The following is an 18,093-nucleotide window of genomic DNA, read 5'->3' as shown; positions in this document are numbered from 1 at the left end:
CAGGCCAAGTGATGCAAATTTTCCAGAGTAGTACATCTGCCAAAGTATTTATACAGGAAAGTGACATTATTTGAAAAACAGGTTGCATAAATAGTTTTATTCCCCAAACAAAAGCATAATGCCTACAAGACAATTATTTACCCAAGCAAACAGTGCACCTTTAAAGTTCCTAACACCTGTGAATGTATATTTTCATCCCTGTGCAACAAGATACATTCTGGTATCAATCAGTGGCATTCTGGCATTCTAACCATTTCCCAGTCTTAGCAATACAGAATTTAAGTGTAGTTCTTAATGTTCTGAAATTTCTGGCTAAATCCCATTTTTAAGTTTCATTGCATGTTTTTGCATGCCACTGTTTCCTACATGTTCTTCTGTGAGAGAATTTCAGGCCAATCCAACCTGTGTTGACCTATGCAGAGTGACTTCTGTGCACCTATTGGAAAAAAATGAGTTTTCAGATATTAGTTGTCTTTTATTCATTTCCAGATGCCCTTAAATTTGTCTGAAAAAATATCAGAGTTTATTCAAAGCTGAAAATTTGCCATGATATTCTGGTATCCCTGGGTAATGCCTGAAAGTTACACTGATTTGAGGTGTGAGGGAGGAGTAGTGGCACACTGTACTATCTCACAGTATGGTGCATACATGTGCAGGTGGTGTATTCCACTGAAAAGTCTCAAAGTGAAGGCTTTATGACATGAAGCAATTATTCTTCAGGTTTTGGAGATGGAAAAAGTAAGGTAGTGAGTTGTCAAATTACTTTTCTTGAAGTCATACATTCAGGAGAAGACAAAACCATGAAAGAAACTTGTGTGTCCTAACTGCTAGTCTTCTTGTATGGTAAATCCATCATGGTAAACTTCGTGAGGAGTGGTGAGGATTATTGCCACTACAAACATAAACATAAATAATATAAAATAATACGTCATGCCATATGTTCACAATGTCATGGTAAATATGAACAGATACAATAAAACATTTATTGCCACTACAAACATAAACATAAACATTATAAAATAGTACATATCATGCATATGTTATGTTCACAATGTCATGGTAAATACAAGCAGATACAATAAAACAGTTTTTAATGTATCTTAGAACCTAACAATGCTCCCCAAAGGGAGGAAATGCTCCTTCTGAGAGAAATTTTGCATTTTTCTTGGTACTCTAAAAGTTACTTTCTGAACCAATTATTTGGCAGTATTGGCAAGGAAGTGAAGTATTTTGAACTTGTAGTAGTTTCCTGCTATAAATATGTGAATATTCACAGCCAAGAAAGCACTATTTACTATACAACATTATGTTTCACTGAGGGCATGATTCCCAGCTGGGAACCTTTGGAACAGCTCAGCCCAGAGCTTCCGCCTCAAAGGTTAGGCAATGTGCTGTTACTAATTCAGTTCTAACCTGGATACAATTTCAGATATAAAAATAGCTTCCTTGACTGCATGAGACCCATTTTTGGTCGGGCTGACATAGCTAGAGCACGATGCAGAGCAAACAGAATCATGGTGATTTCATCTCTCTGGGGTTGCACTTCAAAGTGGCGATAATTCTGTATTAATGAGATTTTTCTGGATAGTCTTTTGGAAGGAAGGATTTGAGCTCCTGTGTGGGTCAAATGCTAATTCATTAGGGCCCTCCAGTTCTTTGCTTTGCCACTACAGGATCTCTTCAACATGTGTGTTAAAGGATCTTGGTGCCACAATATAAGAAAGATAGTAAGTTGTCAGAGAGTGTCCAAAGGAAGGCAATGAGAATGGTGAAGGGCTTGGAGGGGAAGCCTTATGAGGAGTGGCTGAGGTCACTTGGTCAGTTCAGCCTGGACAAGAAGAGAGAGAGTCCTCATTGCAGTCTACAGCTTCCTCGTGGAGGGAAGCAGAGACACCTCATTGCAGTCTACAGCTTCCTCATGGAGGGAAGCAGAGACACAGGTGCTTATCTCTTCTCTCTGGTGACCAGTGACAGAACCCAAGGGAAAGGCATGAAACTGTGTCATGAGGTTTAGGTTGGAAAGGTTCTTCACCCAGAGGGTGGTCAGGCACTGGAACAGGCTTCCCAGGAACGTGGTCAGAGCACCAAGTCTGACAGGGTGGAACAGGCTTCCCAGGAAAGTGGTCAGAGCACCAAGTCTGACAGGTTCCAAGAAATGTCTGGATAACACCCTCAGACACATGGTGTGATTCTTGGGGCTGTCCAGAGCAGAACCAAGAGTTGGATTTCCATGATCCTTGTAAGTCCTCTCCCACTCAGGATATTCTGTGATTCTATGATTCTGTTCTGGAATTAGAAGAAACATAAAATGGAAGTACAGACATCACTTGTCATGATGCATCTTTGAACAATGCTAGCACAGCAATGTCCAGAGCTTCGATGGATCTCGGAGGTACCACCAAATAGCAGCAGCAGAGTGTGTTTACACCTCTCCCTCTGGTCAGGAATTGCCACAGGTTTAGGAAGGCAATTGTGAACTTAATTGCAGTAACTCAGTTGCCATGGCTTTTCCATCCATGTGCTGGTTTTGGCTGGGATGGAGTTAATTTTGTCTCAGTAGCTGGTACAGTGCGGTGTTTGCATTCAGAGTGAGAATAATGTTGATAACAAACTGTTTTGGTTTCTGCTAGGCTGTGTTTATCTGAAATCAAGGGCCTTTCCTTTCTTGTGTCTCATGCTCTGCCAGTGACAAGGTACACAACAGAAACTGGGAGGGAGCATAGCCAGGACAGGTGACCTGAACTAGCCAAAGGGATATTCCACACCACAGAATGTCATGCCTAGTATATAAATAGTGGGGCTGATCCAGGGGTAAAATGGTGCTGTTTTGTTGGCTTTTGGTTTTTCTTTCACTTTTTATTATCCATTAGTATTTTCTCTCATTCTTTTCTCAATTACTCAACTGATTGTATATCAACCCCTCTATTTTACTTTTGTTTCTCCTCCCCATTCCTCCAGGGTGCAGGAAAAGGGGGAGGAGGGAGTGTGAGTGGCTGCATGGTTCTTGGCTGCTGGCTGGGGTTAAACCACCACACACATCAAAAGGCAATTTTAAGTCCTTTATATAAATCCATCCCTTAGTAATGCATTGAGAAACTGCTTGCAAGCACAGTGAATTAAAGTAATCAAAGCAGGAGTCAAACAGGGGAACCAACTGTGATGACATTCACAGCCTTATACTTGCCAAGTATTTTTATCCATGGTCTGTCAAAGTCTGAGAGGTGGTACTTCAAAAAGCCATCCTTCCCAGGAGAAGGACAATAATTTATGGTTAGAAAAGAGTGAAACTTGAAAGACCTGAAATATTTCAAAACTTATCTGTCATCTTTTAGTAACAGTCATTCATTTTTTCTTTGCTTGGAAGACACTGGGAGGCAAAATCAGCTGTCGTTAAGAAAGGTCAAGTGCAAACATAACCCTGAAATTTGAAAAGAATTCAACAAAGGCTAAAAAAATATACTGTTGCCTTGAGTTTATACTGTGGTTAGGTACTACTTGCATCTTTAAGATCACTTTATGCAATTCTGGGGGATAAAAGTGAACGAGTAATGGTATTAGAAGTTAATTTTTTTTCAAAAAGTTTTGTTTTGCAGCAGGAAGACATTCTAAAACACAGTGTTGCTGGTTTCTTAATAGTAAAAAGTATCCAAATAGATTCTGGACTGATAGGAGTTGGCAACATTTCATATCCAAATAGATTCTGGTCTAATGTGAGTTGGCATCATTTCATTGCCTTTAATGTTGCTTTACTAATTGAATCATATTGAGGCTCTGGCTATATGTTTTGAGGTAATGAAGCACAATGAAATACTTGGGCACTGCAAAATATTCCAGGGAAGAGTTTTCACTGTTGGATTTGAAAGCCCTTTTAATTGAAGGACAGGAGGAGGAAACCTGATGGGATGGAAATGTTTGTTTCTTAACCTCTAATATGTTAGAAGTAGCAGATTTCATGAGAAAGGATGTGTTTGTATGACTGGTACATTTGTGTAGGTCTTTTGCCCTTAATTTCTTAAAAATAACGTTTTTAAATTTACTTTTCCATCTGATTTCATACTACATTGTGTTCTCTGTTGCTACCAATTTACTGCTTAGCCTTAGGCCATAATTTTTATGCAAGTTGAGCTATGGATTGTACATGCAATAATGAGGATGATTTGAAAAGAAATAGTTTAAGAAAAGTACTTGATGGGAAACAGAGAGCATATGCAAAAGGGTTGTCGTTCTTCACTGACCAAAGCACAAAACAAGCATCTTACAGGTTTTTTCATAGAGCAACACAAGTTCATAAAATTTACTCAACTTTACATGATTCCTCTTCGCTGTGAACGTAGCCATTAATCCTATCCTGCTTACTTCCTTCTCTGGAAGGTGGCTCAGCTGAAGCAAATACTAGACCAACAAGCAAATAGTTTCAAGGAGTCACTGAAGAAACATAATCTACAGTCCAACAAAGAAAAAGAGAAGCTTTTGCAGGATCTTCAAAACACCATTAAAGAAAACCAAAATGTGAAATTGCAGTTGGAGGCATCACATCAAAAGGTCTTAAAAATGTTGGAGAAGAGCAAAAATCAGGAACTCAAGGTCAGTTCACTACATATTAATCTAAAAAAAATCATATTTATGGATAAACATATTGGCAAGAGCCAATTATCCAAACTCAGTTATCTCCAGTTAGCTTAATGGTGGGTTGCCATTGTTGCACATAACAAATTCTTCTGTGATTTTGAAACTTCATCATCATCAGGCTGGGTTTTTTTGTTATTATTTTTTAATATTTTTAACATTTTAGACCACAGTGTGAAAAAATGTTTCATAAACTAATATACCCTGCAGTTAGCTCTCTGCTCCTGCCTCAGAAACACAAGAGTGTATTAATAACAGGACTCAGTTTTATTATTATCAATCCAGTATTAATTTACACATGAATACTTGAGAAAGTATAATAGACATGTATAATGATGTGTATTGCCCTATATACCTTCAAGAAATCAATTCAGTAAGTGGATAACCGAAGCTTTTAAAGGTTCAAGTGGATTTATTTCAGTGGCAAAATGTTAATGCAATATACTGAGGTTCTAAAGATGTTTCTGCTTGAGAAAAAAATTGACTTAGAAATGCACATGTAATTGTGACACAGAGTTCAGGTGTCCCTGTTGATTCACACACCTTAGGGAACCTTTTAAAACATAGGTAGTAAAACCACCCTAAGTAGAATTTAATGTCTTGTTTATATACTCAGAATAAAATTCCAGTTTTAACAAAACCATCTGAAGGGAGTAAGCTGGTAGGAATGAAACTGAGGACAGGAGTTTGCTTTCAGAGCCACTAGAAGCAACTGCTCCATCATTTACAGTGTTTTATCAGCAGTACTTCTGATGACAGTTGAAGTTTGGCCAAGAATGATACAAGGAAATATAAAAACCTTTGTCTGACACACTGTGATAAGTAATGACATAAAGGCCAAATCTGGGGGGGTTTGTGTGTTGAGTAAGAAAACATCTTCCTGATGTCAAATGGAGCAAAGACATCAGTGTTACTATTTCATAGTGTACAACAAGTCTAAGGTGATATCTTGATAATTTATCTTGTAGTAATTAAGTGTTGAACTTCAGCTCATTTTTATGCTTGTGTTGATAAACTGTCTTGTAAAGTGGTGGTGAAAATAAAAGTTCTACAATGAAAGGCCACATTCATCCTGGCACTGCAAGTAAAATAACAAGCTGATAAATAGGCTCCAACTACTTTTTCTGGGGGGACTTTTGCTTGCAGGAGGCAGAAGAACGTTTGAAAAAGGAATTTAATGAGACTTTCAAGATCCAACATCAGTCTCATAGGCTGGAAATACAAACCTTGGAAGAGAAGGCAAAGAAAGAATTACGTGATGAACTTGAGCAGATACAGAAGCAGCAAACACTGTTGCTAGGTATAGTGTGTCATGTCATGCACAGCTCCTACTGCTTGATTATACACTTAGAAGCACTGACTTTCATCCCATTCATGTTCTTCTCCATCTTTTGGCAACTCAGGTCTTTGTGAATCTGTTTTTTCATACCCTGCAATTTCAGCAATATAGACTTAATATTCTTTGTTAACCTAGCCCACAGCTGTCAGCAGCAGAATGTTGCTGAGAGAGTAGTTTGGTGTACATCATTCAACTATACATTATCAGGTATATTAAATTGGAAAATTGTAAGGAGTGTATATGGCTTTTCCCTTTTTTTTTTTCCTACGATGTGAAGAATTGTTATATGTGGTTCAAAGCTGTTCTGTTACGTCAGTTGCCCCCTATGTATTGTTTTGTCAATTTTGAAAAGTCCCTAAACTGTTCAGACCTAAGCAGAACACTACATTAGGAAGACCTGTAATATCTCCAGGTTTAAGCTCAGGTTATTAAAGCTCATCTGTAAAAGATTTTTTTTTTATTAAAAAAAGACTCATTTGGCAGTCCTTTAAGTACAAACTGGATTCTAGGTTGGGTGTTTGTTTTTAAGTAATGCAAATTTGCTAGAAAGATTTCTTGCTGTCTAAAGTTTATATGTTCAATAGATTCTGTTCTTCAAGAAAAATTGTAGGGAGACAATAGAGATGAAAACTTCTTTCTCCTTGTACTTGATCCATTCTGAATCTTGTACCAAACATACACAACAGTTGCAGTAGATGACATAAGTGTTGTGCTTCTTTAGCTCTCCTCAGTCTGTCTTATGGCCCTCTATAAAAACACTGGTGGACTCAATAGAGAAGCTCAGTAGAGTTCAAGATCAGAAGCAGCAATTACAGTGATGTAATCTGCAATTAACAACCACCACAGAATTAGCTCTCTGATTTTGTCGTTGAATCATTGCTGTTGTCCACCACAGAATTAGCTCTCTGATTTTGATGTTGAATCACTGCTGTTGGGGCTCCATATCATCTCACTATTGCTCAGCTGAGTTACCTTTGCCTTTCCCATCCAACTGGCCTCTGACTGCCTAAATGATTGTCTGATTTTTCCTAGGATCTCTAAGGATGGAACTCTCTGAGCAACAGACATCATGCACTAACCTCAAGAAACAAATAGAAGAACTCCAAATGGAGCTGAGGAGTGTGAGGACACTGAAAAAGCAACAGGCAAGAATTCAGTTCCTACTTTGTTGCCATGTTGTGTTTTGAAAAAGAAATAGCATTAAATTTCTTTCTTCAGAGATAATGAAAATGTACAGTCTCTTACAGAAATGGAATGAGTTTCCTTCCCTTATGTCTCAATTTAAAATGTTTGTATTATTTATAATTTTTTCCCTATGGTAGGTTTTTTCTTTTCCATTTAAAGAGCAGATTTTACAACAGAAGTAAATGAATTAATGTTACAATAAAATAAGTTTTATAGAGACTATAAAAGGAAGATTTGATCACAGATATTGGCTCGCACATATAGGTGAAAAATCAGATCACAAAAATTCAATGCTGACAATTCCAGTGAAATCTTCACATTAAATAGTAAGAGGCTGTGAATAACTAAATTTGGCCTTTTTCTTAGGAAGGAAGTAGCCAAAGCCAGATCAGATCTCTTCATGATGAACTGGAGAAATGTCAGAGTGAAATTTCTGAACTCAAGAAAGAGAATTTACTTTTGAAGGACACAATGGAGCTACTTGGTGCTGAGTTGGAGTCGCAGAAGCAGGAAGATGCACAGCTTCAGGATAAACAGCAGAGAAGGTTTGCCTTAAAATTCAGACTTCACAGTGCTAGCTAGAGATTCATTAATAATGCCAGTATCAGAGGTGTTCTAAATGTGATGCATGTCAGAATCTTTCTAAAGTACTAATTTTAGAAGCTAAGTGTTTTGTAAAACTTGGTGCTGAGTTGGAGTCGCAGAAGCAGGAAGATGCACAGCTTCAGGATAAACAGCAGAGAAGGTTTGCCTTAAAATTCAGACTTCACAGTGCTAGCTAGAGATTCATTAATAATGCCAGTATCAGAGGTGTTCTAAATGTGATGCATGTCAGAATCTTTCTAAAGTACTAATTTTAGAAGCTAAGTGTTTTGTAAAGCAGTAGTTAGAATCTTTCTAAAGTACTAATTTTAGAGGCTAAGTGTCTTGTAAGGCAGTAGTTCATTTCACATTTCTCTCCAGCCATAATAAAAACATTTGAACTAATTATTCATTATGTGGCACAGAGAAATACATCCAGTGTATCCTCACAGGAGCAACCTGAGAAAATTTGCAAAATGTCAGCCTTTTGAAAGGCACTGGAAGACATAAACAAACCCCATTTGTGTACAGAAAAAGTGAAGACCTTACATGGGAGACAAGGCTGGGTTCACTGCCCACTGCATTTGTATGGCTGTTGAGTCTCTTGGAATTTCTGGATGTAACACATTCTCTTTGCACAGAGACTGAGGGATCTGGTGCATGTGTAGTTTTCATTTCATTTTTGCAGTGGTGTAGAATGTATACCCCTAACTATACCAGCTGTATATATAAAAGGATTTCTGAAGAGTGTACCCTTGAAGGAACATTTGAAATTATGGCCCATATAGTCTAGAGAAAAGCCCTCAAGGGGTAGAATGTCTCTGCAGACTGTAAGAGTGGCCAGAGTAATTCCATTCCTGTCTACCAGTCAGTAGATATTTAAGGAATGAGAAACTTCTCTTCTTTTTTTTTTGCCACTGCACTCTTTGGAGAGTTACTTGAAAGTGACTTTCATTTCAAGCTTTTGAAGCAAGATCAACAGAAAGAATTGCAAACCAGAGAGTTTCATCCATGCCCTCCAGCTACCTTGAAGGAATTTAGAGCTGCTGTTCATGAAGAGTAGAATTATTCACATGTCAGTGATGAGGTCTAAAAGGCTTCAGATGCTAAGGCTGCTGGGCTGGAGCTAATCTTTACAGGGAATAAATGGTGTAGCTCCACTACAGTAAGCATTTAAAAAGGAAGCATTAATGGAAATTATGTAAGGAGAAATCCTTCAGATAATGGGAGGTAGGACCAAAGAGCAGAAGTGGACATAGGCACCTGCTACAGGCTGCTCTGAAATTAACCCATGGAAGATCTGGGACATTAACTTGCAGCCCTTGTTTTGCTTTTGCAAGACTAATAGTTTGTGTAGGGGAATAGTTAAATTGCTGAGTGAATATAAATAACTGCTATTTTTACTTTAACAACAGTGACCCTGTCTTATGCCATATAGCTTTTTTATGATTTGAAAGCTGATAGTGGCTTGTTATTTGCATGTACCAAATTTTCATAACAAATTATTTAAAAGTACTAGTCCTACTCTTGCCAAGTGAGTGAAACTAGTAATCTGCCTGAAGTAATTACTCCCATGTACATTCCCTTGAATTGTGTGATTTCCTCATCACTACAGAAAGCTTTTGCAAGGATTACGATGAGAGAAGACAAAGGTATTTTGTGGGAAGAGAGGACAAGTCCCAAAATGGCTATTCTGAAGGCAAACCTTTATTCTACCCCTGAAGATCCATTTCAGGGATTCTGCTCCCTTTTTTACCCTTATTCTTCTGCTGCTTGTATTATGCCAAGTGCCAGATCAGTCACTCCCATGGCTGTGCTCTAATTTCAAGGGCAGCAACATTTAATGGGCCTTTTGGCCTTTCCTGAAGCCTTTCAGAAACAAGTGAATTAGGGTTGCAAATACATTAAAAATAGGGGAAAAGAAAAAAAAGAGGTTAACTGAATATCTTTTATAGAAATTATAGTTGTTAATTTGCTGACCTTGACATCTCTATTTTTATCAGTAAACCACAGAACGTGGGCTCTTCTTTAACTTAGGGAAAAAGTTTCTCCAAGGTTTAACAAAGCATTAGCAAACAAAAGACAACAAACTAAATATGAGTCTTTAGTAGATGTGTGTTGCTTTTGGGGTTGTTATCAGAAAGCAATACTATGGTTAGGCTTGAAAAAATGTGAGGCATGTTTTAGTTTTCAGTTGATGGTGTTAATCACATAGCAGCATCTTTCAAAATATATTGTGTGATAAAGATAGATGTTGTAGTTAAAGGCATTGTTACAACATTTCTTACCTTTTTAATGAAAAAAAGATAGTTTTAGGATGATGGTAGTCAGTACTAAATGTTTCTGGTGTGATGGAATGTATCATCAGAGCCTCATGTTAAAATCCCAGAGATTTCAACATCATTTTGCTTAATACAAGTGAGCTCCTATGGCACTTTATTGTCACATTTAATCATTTAGATTGATGTACAAACTAACCCTAGTCAGAGTATCAATAGCATCTTTAGATGAAATAGACTCTCCATTTCCTGAAGGCTGAAGGTCAAGTGCCTTTCAAAAATAATTTTCCTTTTCCTCAGTGTTAGGTTGGTTCTGCTCAGATTGCTACCAAAATGTCAAAGCCAAATCAGTAGGCAGAAGATAGATCTGTGCCCAGTTAACTACCTTTTCAGTCAATAAAAGACCTCAAAACTGCATGCTTTGATCAATGATGATAAACTAGTATTGAAACATGAGAATTCAGACATATTTTAATACCAGTGAAAGGCTACTGGTAGAAGACCTCAATGTCAAGAATAAAAAAGAACTGGACATACTGAAACAAGATGACCGGAAGGAAATTGAACACATATTATCTGATTTCAGCACAACTCAGGCACATCTCCAAGCAAAAATTTTCTCCTTAGAAACTGCGTAAGTAATTTAAATAAACTCTGGCTCATACTGGCAATGAGTTCTGTCTGAAATTATTAGTCTTAGTATGTATAATTTATGTAGGTAGAATATTACAAGGACTGAAACAGAAAGTGTATAGGTATTGTCTTTGCAAACCAAAAATACCCAGATACATTGTAATAAATTCTGAGCATTGTTTAGCTAAAGCACTACACATGGAAGATTTTCCAGTGTTAAATTAAAACTTGCATGTAGCATCTTGCAATTTTAAGAAGTGTAAAATCATCTTTGTCATAGATGATACCAGAGGCCTTGATCCATGATCCTGTACTTAGTTTTGCTCAGCAGAGCAGCATCTTTGAGGTTAAGAAGCTTTTGCTTATTCTCACTACCTTGACAATTTCCCAGACAGTCCCTACTAACTCATGTAAATAAATGCACTTTTCCAGCCCCCTGTGGAGTTAAGTAGTTGTGTGGTGCTTCAGATTGTACAGGAGAGGCCCCTCAGAAACAATCCCTGTGATTATATACATATAGTCCTGTTATCTCAGCTGCATGGTGGAGGTACAGAAAAGAGACCTTGGATGTAAGCAGGCCTCAAACCTTTCAGATGTTAAGATTTATCTTTTTATTTAAACTCTGAGATAACCGAGTATAAGACTGAGGGGTAATCCTCTCAAAAATGTTTACCCCTACACAAAAAGAACGCACAACAACCTAGAAACTGTATTCTGTAATACATTTCTCAGTATGTGTCCTGGTTAAGGCAGGTGAACTTCATAGCATTCAGTTTCTCAAGCAGCAGTTTGAACTTGGCTGATGAAATAATGGCTTGTGTTCTCATGGCTCAGTCAAATATGTTTCCACACCATATCTAAGAATGTGTAAGTCTGCATTTGAATCCTTCCCCTGATTAAGGAATTTCAAGAGCTGAACTCAGACTGCAGGTTTTGACTTAGAGGGTTTATTAAAGCAGCATGTAAATCCAAGCCTCTCTTCATTAAAGTTACAGGAATTGAGTATTTATGAGGATTCTAAAGTTATTGAGTCAGAAAACAAATAGACAAATGCAGATATGTATAGACACTGTGACACAGGGTTTTTTTCTTTAGGAAACTATGTGATGTACAAGCTTCTTGGCATTTTACACCAGGGGCTGGAATTTACACTGGACAGGTGTATTAACCCTGGTGGCAAATTATTTTGGAACTCCACAACATTCTGTACTTTTATGTAAACCATGTGCAGATGCCTGTTTTAAAAAAAATGCCATCTTATCAGAAAGGCTTGACTATGTCCCTGTATTTTAGGCTTGGAATATAGGGCAAAGGTAAAGCTCAGGTATCTCTTGAACATGATATGAGGATGGTTTTTTTCCAGTCTCTGTTTTCTTTGCTGCAGACTTCAAGAATTAGAAGAAAAATCAAGAAATTGGGAGTCCAGGTCAGAAGATATACACCTTAGAAACTGTCTGCAAGACAAATTAAGTGAGAGAGAAGAGATTGTCAAGCAGCTGGTGGTGAGACTGCCTTTTCTATGTACATATGTGTTCTGTTGGAGGGCTCTATTCAGTGTTTCACACATTGCTTCAGACTGCTTGTTTCTTTCTGTTTGGGAATATTTTGACAAATATGTGTTTCCATTCCAGCTTCCAACAAATACATGTTTCCATACGCATGACTTTCTTTCCCCTCAGGAAGGAAGAAAAGGTCAGCATTCACTTTCAGCCTGCACTGAATCTTGCAGGAATCGGTCGTTTTCTTTCAACCCTAATACAGCATGTTTGACTCCTTCCATGAAGGTAAGATGGACAATGCAATTAAAATTTGCAAATCATGAAGTTTTAGTACTATTTGAATCATGCTGGACAATAAAAGTCCTGTTAATTTTTTATTATATTATTCAGTAGGATTCTTTCTAGTAACTCTTTTCCAATAAGGCAACCTACAGGCAGGTGTTGAGTATAGCATAAATTCAGTACAAGTATATATGTAACATAGATACAGGTGTTTAAGCAAATATAAAACACTAGAACTCCGAAGACATCAGTCTTCCATTGGAATAAGCACAGCCATTGCTTGCAGGATTGGGAGTTGCTAATTGGGATATTGCATTCATCAAGGAAAATTATTAACTCTGTTTGGGTCACTCGGTATTTGCCCTTTGTCATTCCAGCCCCTTTGTATGATACTCTCTATAAATAGCCATTGGCAGAAGGGAGGTCAAGTTGGTGGAAAGCACCTTGATGTGTCTAAAACCTCAAGGTCAAAGACACAAGTTGTTTTAATTGGACTATCAAGTCCATTGATCCTCATGGCATACCCTGAGATTTTATTCTAAATGCCTATAGAAAAAGATGAGAATCTTCCTATTTGGGTGTTCCTCACAAGGTATCTGTGAATGGGGCATTGTTGAGGTTTGATAGTATAAAATGTAAAAAATGTTTGTGTAATGAAGTTTTCTGTTACAATAAAAAGCAGAAGAAGAAAACAGTTGAGGTGCCCAGTCGTGTTGTCAGTGTTCCGAATTTAGCTTCTTACGCAAAGAGCTTCTTGAGCTGTGACTTGAGATCAAAAAGAAGTGCTCCTCAAATAACGAAATCTACAAGCTTGGACCGGAGTCCTGGCTGCCTCAGGGTGGGCTCTCCATCAGCACAGTCCTCAGACAGCACTGCTGCCACAAGGTATTTGTCTATTTTGTAAGATGATCAATGAATTGGTATTCAGAATCTTGTAGGCAATTCAAACACCTGTGGAAGTACACAGTGATGTAAAGTTCCTGCTGTGCAGTGAACTCTGTGTGTTCAATTCTCTGCAGACAGACCCAGAACTTGACTGCAGAAGTAAGCTATAATCCCTGCCCAGCAGAGCTTATGCTTGCAGCTCCTCCAAGAGAAAGAGCAGTTTCAAGTATTTAACTAAGAATGTAATTAATAGTGAACATAGAACTTCAGGCATCTATCAGTGGTTCTGTTAAGGACGTGTCTTCCTTATTTTTGTTTCCTTGCCTTGCACTTGCTTTATGTGGATTACTTTAGGAGATATTTGAATGAATCTAGGCTAATCATTTGGCAAAGGGTTTAGAGACTTAAAAATTGATTAACTAAAAACTTCGTTTGATGTTTTCTCTCTGAAGAGCTTGAGTTCTTCAAATTTATGAGTTACTTAAACAATGCTTGGTGTTTTATAAACATGACTGAACTCTCTCTTCAAGAAATAATTAAAAATGTCCGTAGCTAACATTATACAGTTATAATGATAGATATAAAAGAAAACCCAACCATCATTGTATTTCAGGGCAAAATCCAGTCTTGTCACCTCTCCTGGTGGAGATTAGTTACGCTGTAAATTATGTGCTAGAGTTCTTTCCTTGAGGGCAGATAGTGCTAACTGCTGACAAGAAACCATAACCTGGGACACAGGCTTGGATCCAGTTTGGCAGTTCCCACATGCTGTGTCACACCAGGTGACTGCCAAGGCAAATCAGATTCCTGTTTTAAAGGGAGACTGAGGGCAGCTTGGCTGCTTCTTACTGGCAAATCAGATTCCTGTTTTAAAGGGAAATGTGCAGGGAGACTGAGGGTAGCTTGGCTGCTTCCTACATAACTCTTTTAAATCAGTCAGTCATAAGTGAAGTCATATTTGCTACTATAAACTAACCAAAATTCATGTGTTAAAAATATCCTGAATGATGGAAAATCAGGGACTATATAACAGGATTGATTATAAATGTCAGTTAATGTTCAGGTAAATCTTTCAGTTCCAAATAGAACTTTTACCCAACATAATTGTAACTAATTAGGTAGGTGATGCTAATTTTGTTTGTTTGCACAGGACACATGGCAATGAACCACCACAAACCAAAGATGAACCAAAACAAGACCCTCAGCATCAAGAATGGTTTACTAAATATTTTTCATTTTAAACCAAACTATTTCCATACATCTCAGAACTACTAGAAAAGTAATTTCTGTTTTCTGGTAGGGAATGATGATCCAGTATCTGATTTAAGGAAAGAAAAAAAAAGGATGTTGTTTCTAAGTAAATAGTTAGTAACAACTACACTGTTTTACATCTGATAACTATGGAGTTATAGGCATGGATTTCAGAAAAATGCATTTTTTAAAAACCTCTGTAAAAGAAGACAAAGCAAAATTCTGGATACAGTTATATGAAAAGACTTTTTAATCAAGAGACTGTACCACTCCACATTAAATATGCAATTGGGACTCTGATACGTTCTGTCAGTCTGGTGCCAGCTGAAAAAAGATCTTCCTTCTGTACCTTTATACATTTGCTTCATCAGCTGTTTAAAGTAAGTTCTGCATAAAATAATGTAATTTTTTAAAGTTTTTAATGTTTTTTGTTAAGCTAATTATAAACTGTACAGCATGAGGTATACCTCCAAGAATAGCATGTTCATAGCAGGCTGGTTTAGAAATCATTTCTGGTTTGCTTAATAAACTGTTTTGTATAGTCAGCATTGCAATGTAATATTCCCATTGCACTTCAATACATGTATCAGCCTGGGAAATTAGGATGATACCCTAATATCTAACTATGAACATATCTAAGTGTGAACATTAAAGCTTGTAAATTATCCATTTCTGTTTTTCACAAGACTGCTATGTTATGCTTAAGTGTGAGTCAGACTGATACACTGAGTTCCAGTGATGAGAACTGTGTACATGTACCTTTTATCTCAGTATTGGTTTTATGCCCATCAAAATGCAAAGTGGGGGAATGACTGCATTTATCAGATCATGCTAACCCATTGCTGGGAGGAAAGACACCTATGGAGAAATTAACCCTCAGTTAACTCATCAACAAGTGTGAAAGGCAGGGAATTGTGCAACCAGCAGCCTGGTGTTTAAGGCAGGATAGTTCCTCTTTAACTCCTGTGTACAGGGCTAGGTTTTTCTCTACTTTTCATCCACTCTGCCTCAAAAATTGAAAGCATGCTAGAAAGTTCAATACACTATTACTAATTCTTATTTCTGGGGTTACAATAATGTCCCCAAAAAGGTGTCCCTAGAAAGTGGCTTTCCTGGTTATATGGATGAATTAAGCTTGTTGCCTAGCAATACAGAGACAGGGCCCCTTTGCTGTTTCTACCTCCAAGTTCTTTTTTGGCTACATTTAGCTGACTGAACAGTGCACTCCAGTAGATGCCAGTTCTGTAGACTGGAGAGTGCTGGCGACCCAACATCCACAATGAGTGGTCTTTATTTTGGGGGTAGGTATCGTGGACCATCTCTACACTAGCCTGAGAGATGGAACATCAGTAACATTAGGCCTGTATTACATACCTCACCCTTTTGTGTGCATTTTTCTGCTTCATTTTATCCTATAAGAATCAAATTTTTATATCTCATGGCTCCTTCCATGAGGTGCGCGGTGAAGAATGACAATTCACTTCAAAACAAAGTAACACTCTTGATCTGACCTACATACAGACCATTCTAAGGGTGTTTCTACACTAGTACTCATGGATAATTACTGGATCACAAAGCATTTAAATCTTCCAGTTAAATCAAACACTAAACTATGCAAGTATTCTCATCATACCAACAAAGAGGGGAAAGCTAGGGCCACCCTTTTGAGAAGGAACAGGATGCATTTTTGGAAACACACTCCTACCAGAAAGCATCCTGAATAGCAACTCTGAATGTTTTCCATTGAAATCTAAAACCAATTTACGCTTTTGGAAGGAAAAAGAAAAAAAAAAGATCATTTATTTGGCTGAATTGTCTTCACTATTTGTATTTGTAGTACAAATTACATTATACAAAAAGCATACAAAGTAAGAACACTCCTCTGCACTGCTGAAAATACTGAGCTGTGTAAAACTGAAGATTATGTTTGCTTCATGGGAGCAGGAATATTGGCAGATGCTTGTTCTAGGTAAGCTAATGGACCTTGAGGCATTTCTGCAGGCTTTTTGTGCTGGACACTGATATCTTCCAGGACCTGTTGCCAGTGTCGCAGTTTACTCAAGTGCTTCTGAATTAAGGCTTCTTTTCTCTGCAATTCATTTCTTAATTCTGAAACATCCTGTGGATGAAAGAAATGTGTATTAGTAAATGCACATTCTTCATAAGAATAAACACCTCCCATAAAAAAGCATATAGTATTTTAGCTTGAATTTTCAAGCTAATCTTGTAGTGATTCTAATAGTAGAAAAGTGTCTAATGGAACAGAGGGAAAGTGCTGCAAATGCACTAGTGCCATTCCCCTAGGCCACATATTTCAGAGATCACCACCTCCTGCAAAATCTGAGTAACTAGTTTGTCTCTTCCAATGAAACTATCAGCTCTGTTCCAAGACTCCACAGAGCAGCCAGGTTCATGCAGAGAGTTATATTAATAGTTGAGTTATACAAACTTAACACACAGCAGCATGTTGAGAGACCCAAAATTAACATGAATAAGGTGGTTAATATACACAGTGTATCTGATCTAGCACAAGACAGGTAAATTAATTTAAACATACCTCCTTAATTACTTGTTCTGGTTTCTGGACTGATAGCTGGAGTCTTTTTTGTAGAAAAAAGCATTCAGTTTGTCTTGCAACATCCAGAAACTTTTGGATGCACTGATCAACACCTAAATATATAATAACAACATAGAACAGATTCCAAAAAGAGAAAATACCAGGGCTGATAATGGTAGTGGTCTGCATGCTACTCAAAACACTTTCCACAGGACTTTCTAGAAAGAAAATCTTCAGGTTTACAAAAATTACGTATTTATAAGACCAATATTTGCATTAAGTCTCTATATAAGACACTGCTTTGCAAATTTTCTGGACTTCTTTTAAAGGTGCAAGAGAACAACGCTTCCTCCTGAGTTTAATTCCATTTCTGACAGTGACAAGGAGTGATCAAATAACTCATGGAACTTGGCTGAATGAAGAAAACATTTCTGCACACCCAAGCAACAAGCTCAATGTAAGGTTCTAAAACATGAGCATATTGAGAATATTCTGCCTTCATTTATGACACACTACGGCGTTGGTCATAAAAGCTGTTCCATCCCATCCCAGCATTTGACTACAACCAGAAAGGAGTTTTCAAAGGGTTTATGCTGTTTTTGAAACAGCACTCGAGAGTCAAGCTTCAAACAACTTTCAGGCAGGAGTACACTCCCGAGCAGTGGTCCAGGGCCACTTTTCAACCCTGTCCATACCAGTTCAGTATTTATTACTCCTGTCCCTCAAGCCTTGAAGCACTGCTACAGAGCACCCCAGGCTGTCCTTTCCTATAGAATCATGGAATTTTTAGGGGTTGGAATGGACCTGAGAGATCATCTAGTCCCATGGGCAGGGACACCTCCCACCAGACCAGGTTGATCGAACCTGACTTTGAACACTGACAGGGCTGAGGCATCTACCACCTTCCCTGGACAACCCGTGCCAGTGTCTCATCACCCTCCCAGAGAAACTTCTTTCCTACCTAACCTGAACTTC

At 37.8% G+C, this 18,093-nt stretch overlaps 2 protein-coding genes across 2 annotated transcripts in view; one reads left to right on the top strand and one right to left on the bottom strand.

The window, feature by feature from the left end:
- Nucleotides 1–13,544, top strand: part of FAM184B (family with sequence similarity 184, member B) — a 30,404-nt gene extending 16,860 nt beyond the window's left edge. The window contains 9 exon segments of the mRNA XM_009071678.1: nt 4,372–4,584; nt 5,773–5,926; nt 6,998–7,110; nt 7,517–7,695; nt 10,493–10,645; nt 11,740–11,803; nt 12,324–12,428; nt 13,108–13,310; nt 13,445–13,544. Coding sequence (XP_009069926.1) covers nt 4,372–4,584; nt 5,773–5,926; nt 6,998–7,110; nt 7,517–7,695; nt 10,493–10,645; nt 11,740–11,803; nt 12,324–12,428; nt 13,108–13,310; nt 13,445–13,544 — 1,284 coding nt within the window.
- Nucleotides 13,545–16,363: 2,819 nt separating this feature from the next.
- Nucleotides 16,364–18,093, bottom strand: part of MED28 (mediator complex subunit 28) — a gene marked incomplete at its 5' end in the record, with an annotated part of 2,095 nt that continues 365 nt past the window's right edge. Inside the window, 2 exons of the mRNA XM_009071677.1 lie at nt 16,364–16,680; nt 17,119–17,231. Coding sequence (XP_009069925.1) covers nt 16,483–16,680; nt 17,119–17,231 — 311 coding nt within the window. The remainder of the gene's footprint in view (nt 16,681–17,118; nt 17,232–18,093) is intronic.

Source organism: Acanthisitta chloris, unplaced genomic scaffold (assembly GCF_000695815.1).
Source record: "Acanthisitta chloris isolate BGI_N310 unplaced genomic scaffold, ASM69581v1 scaffold4983, whole genome shotgun sequence".
Classification (NCBI taxonomy): domain Eukaryota; kingdom Metazoa; phylum Chordata; class Aves; order Passeriformes; family Acanthisittidae; genus Acanthisitta; species Acanthisitta chloris.
The sequence above is the reverse complement of the archived record's forward strand: the minus strand, read 5'-3'. Positions and strand labels throughout refer to the sequence as shown.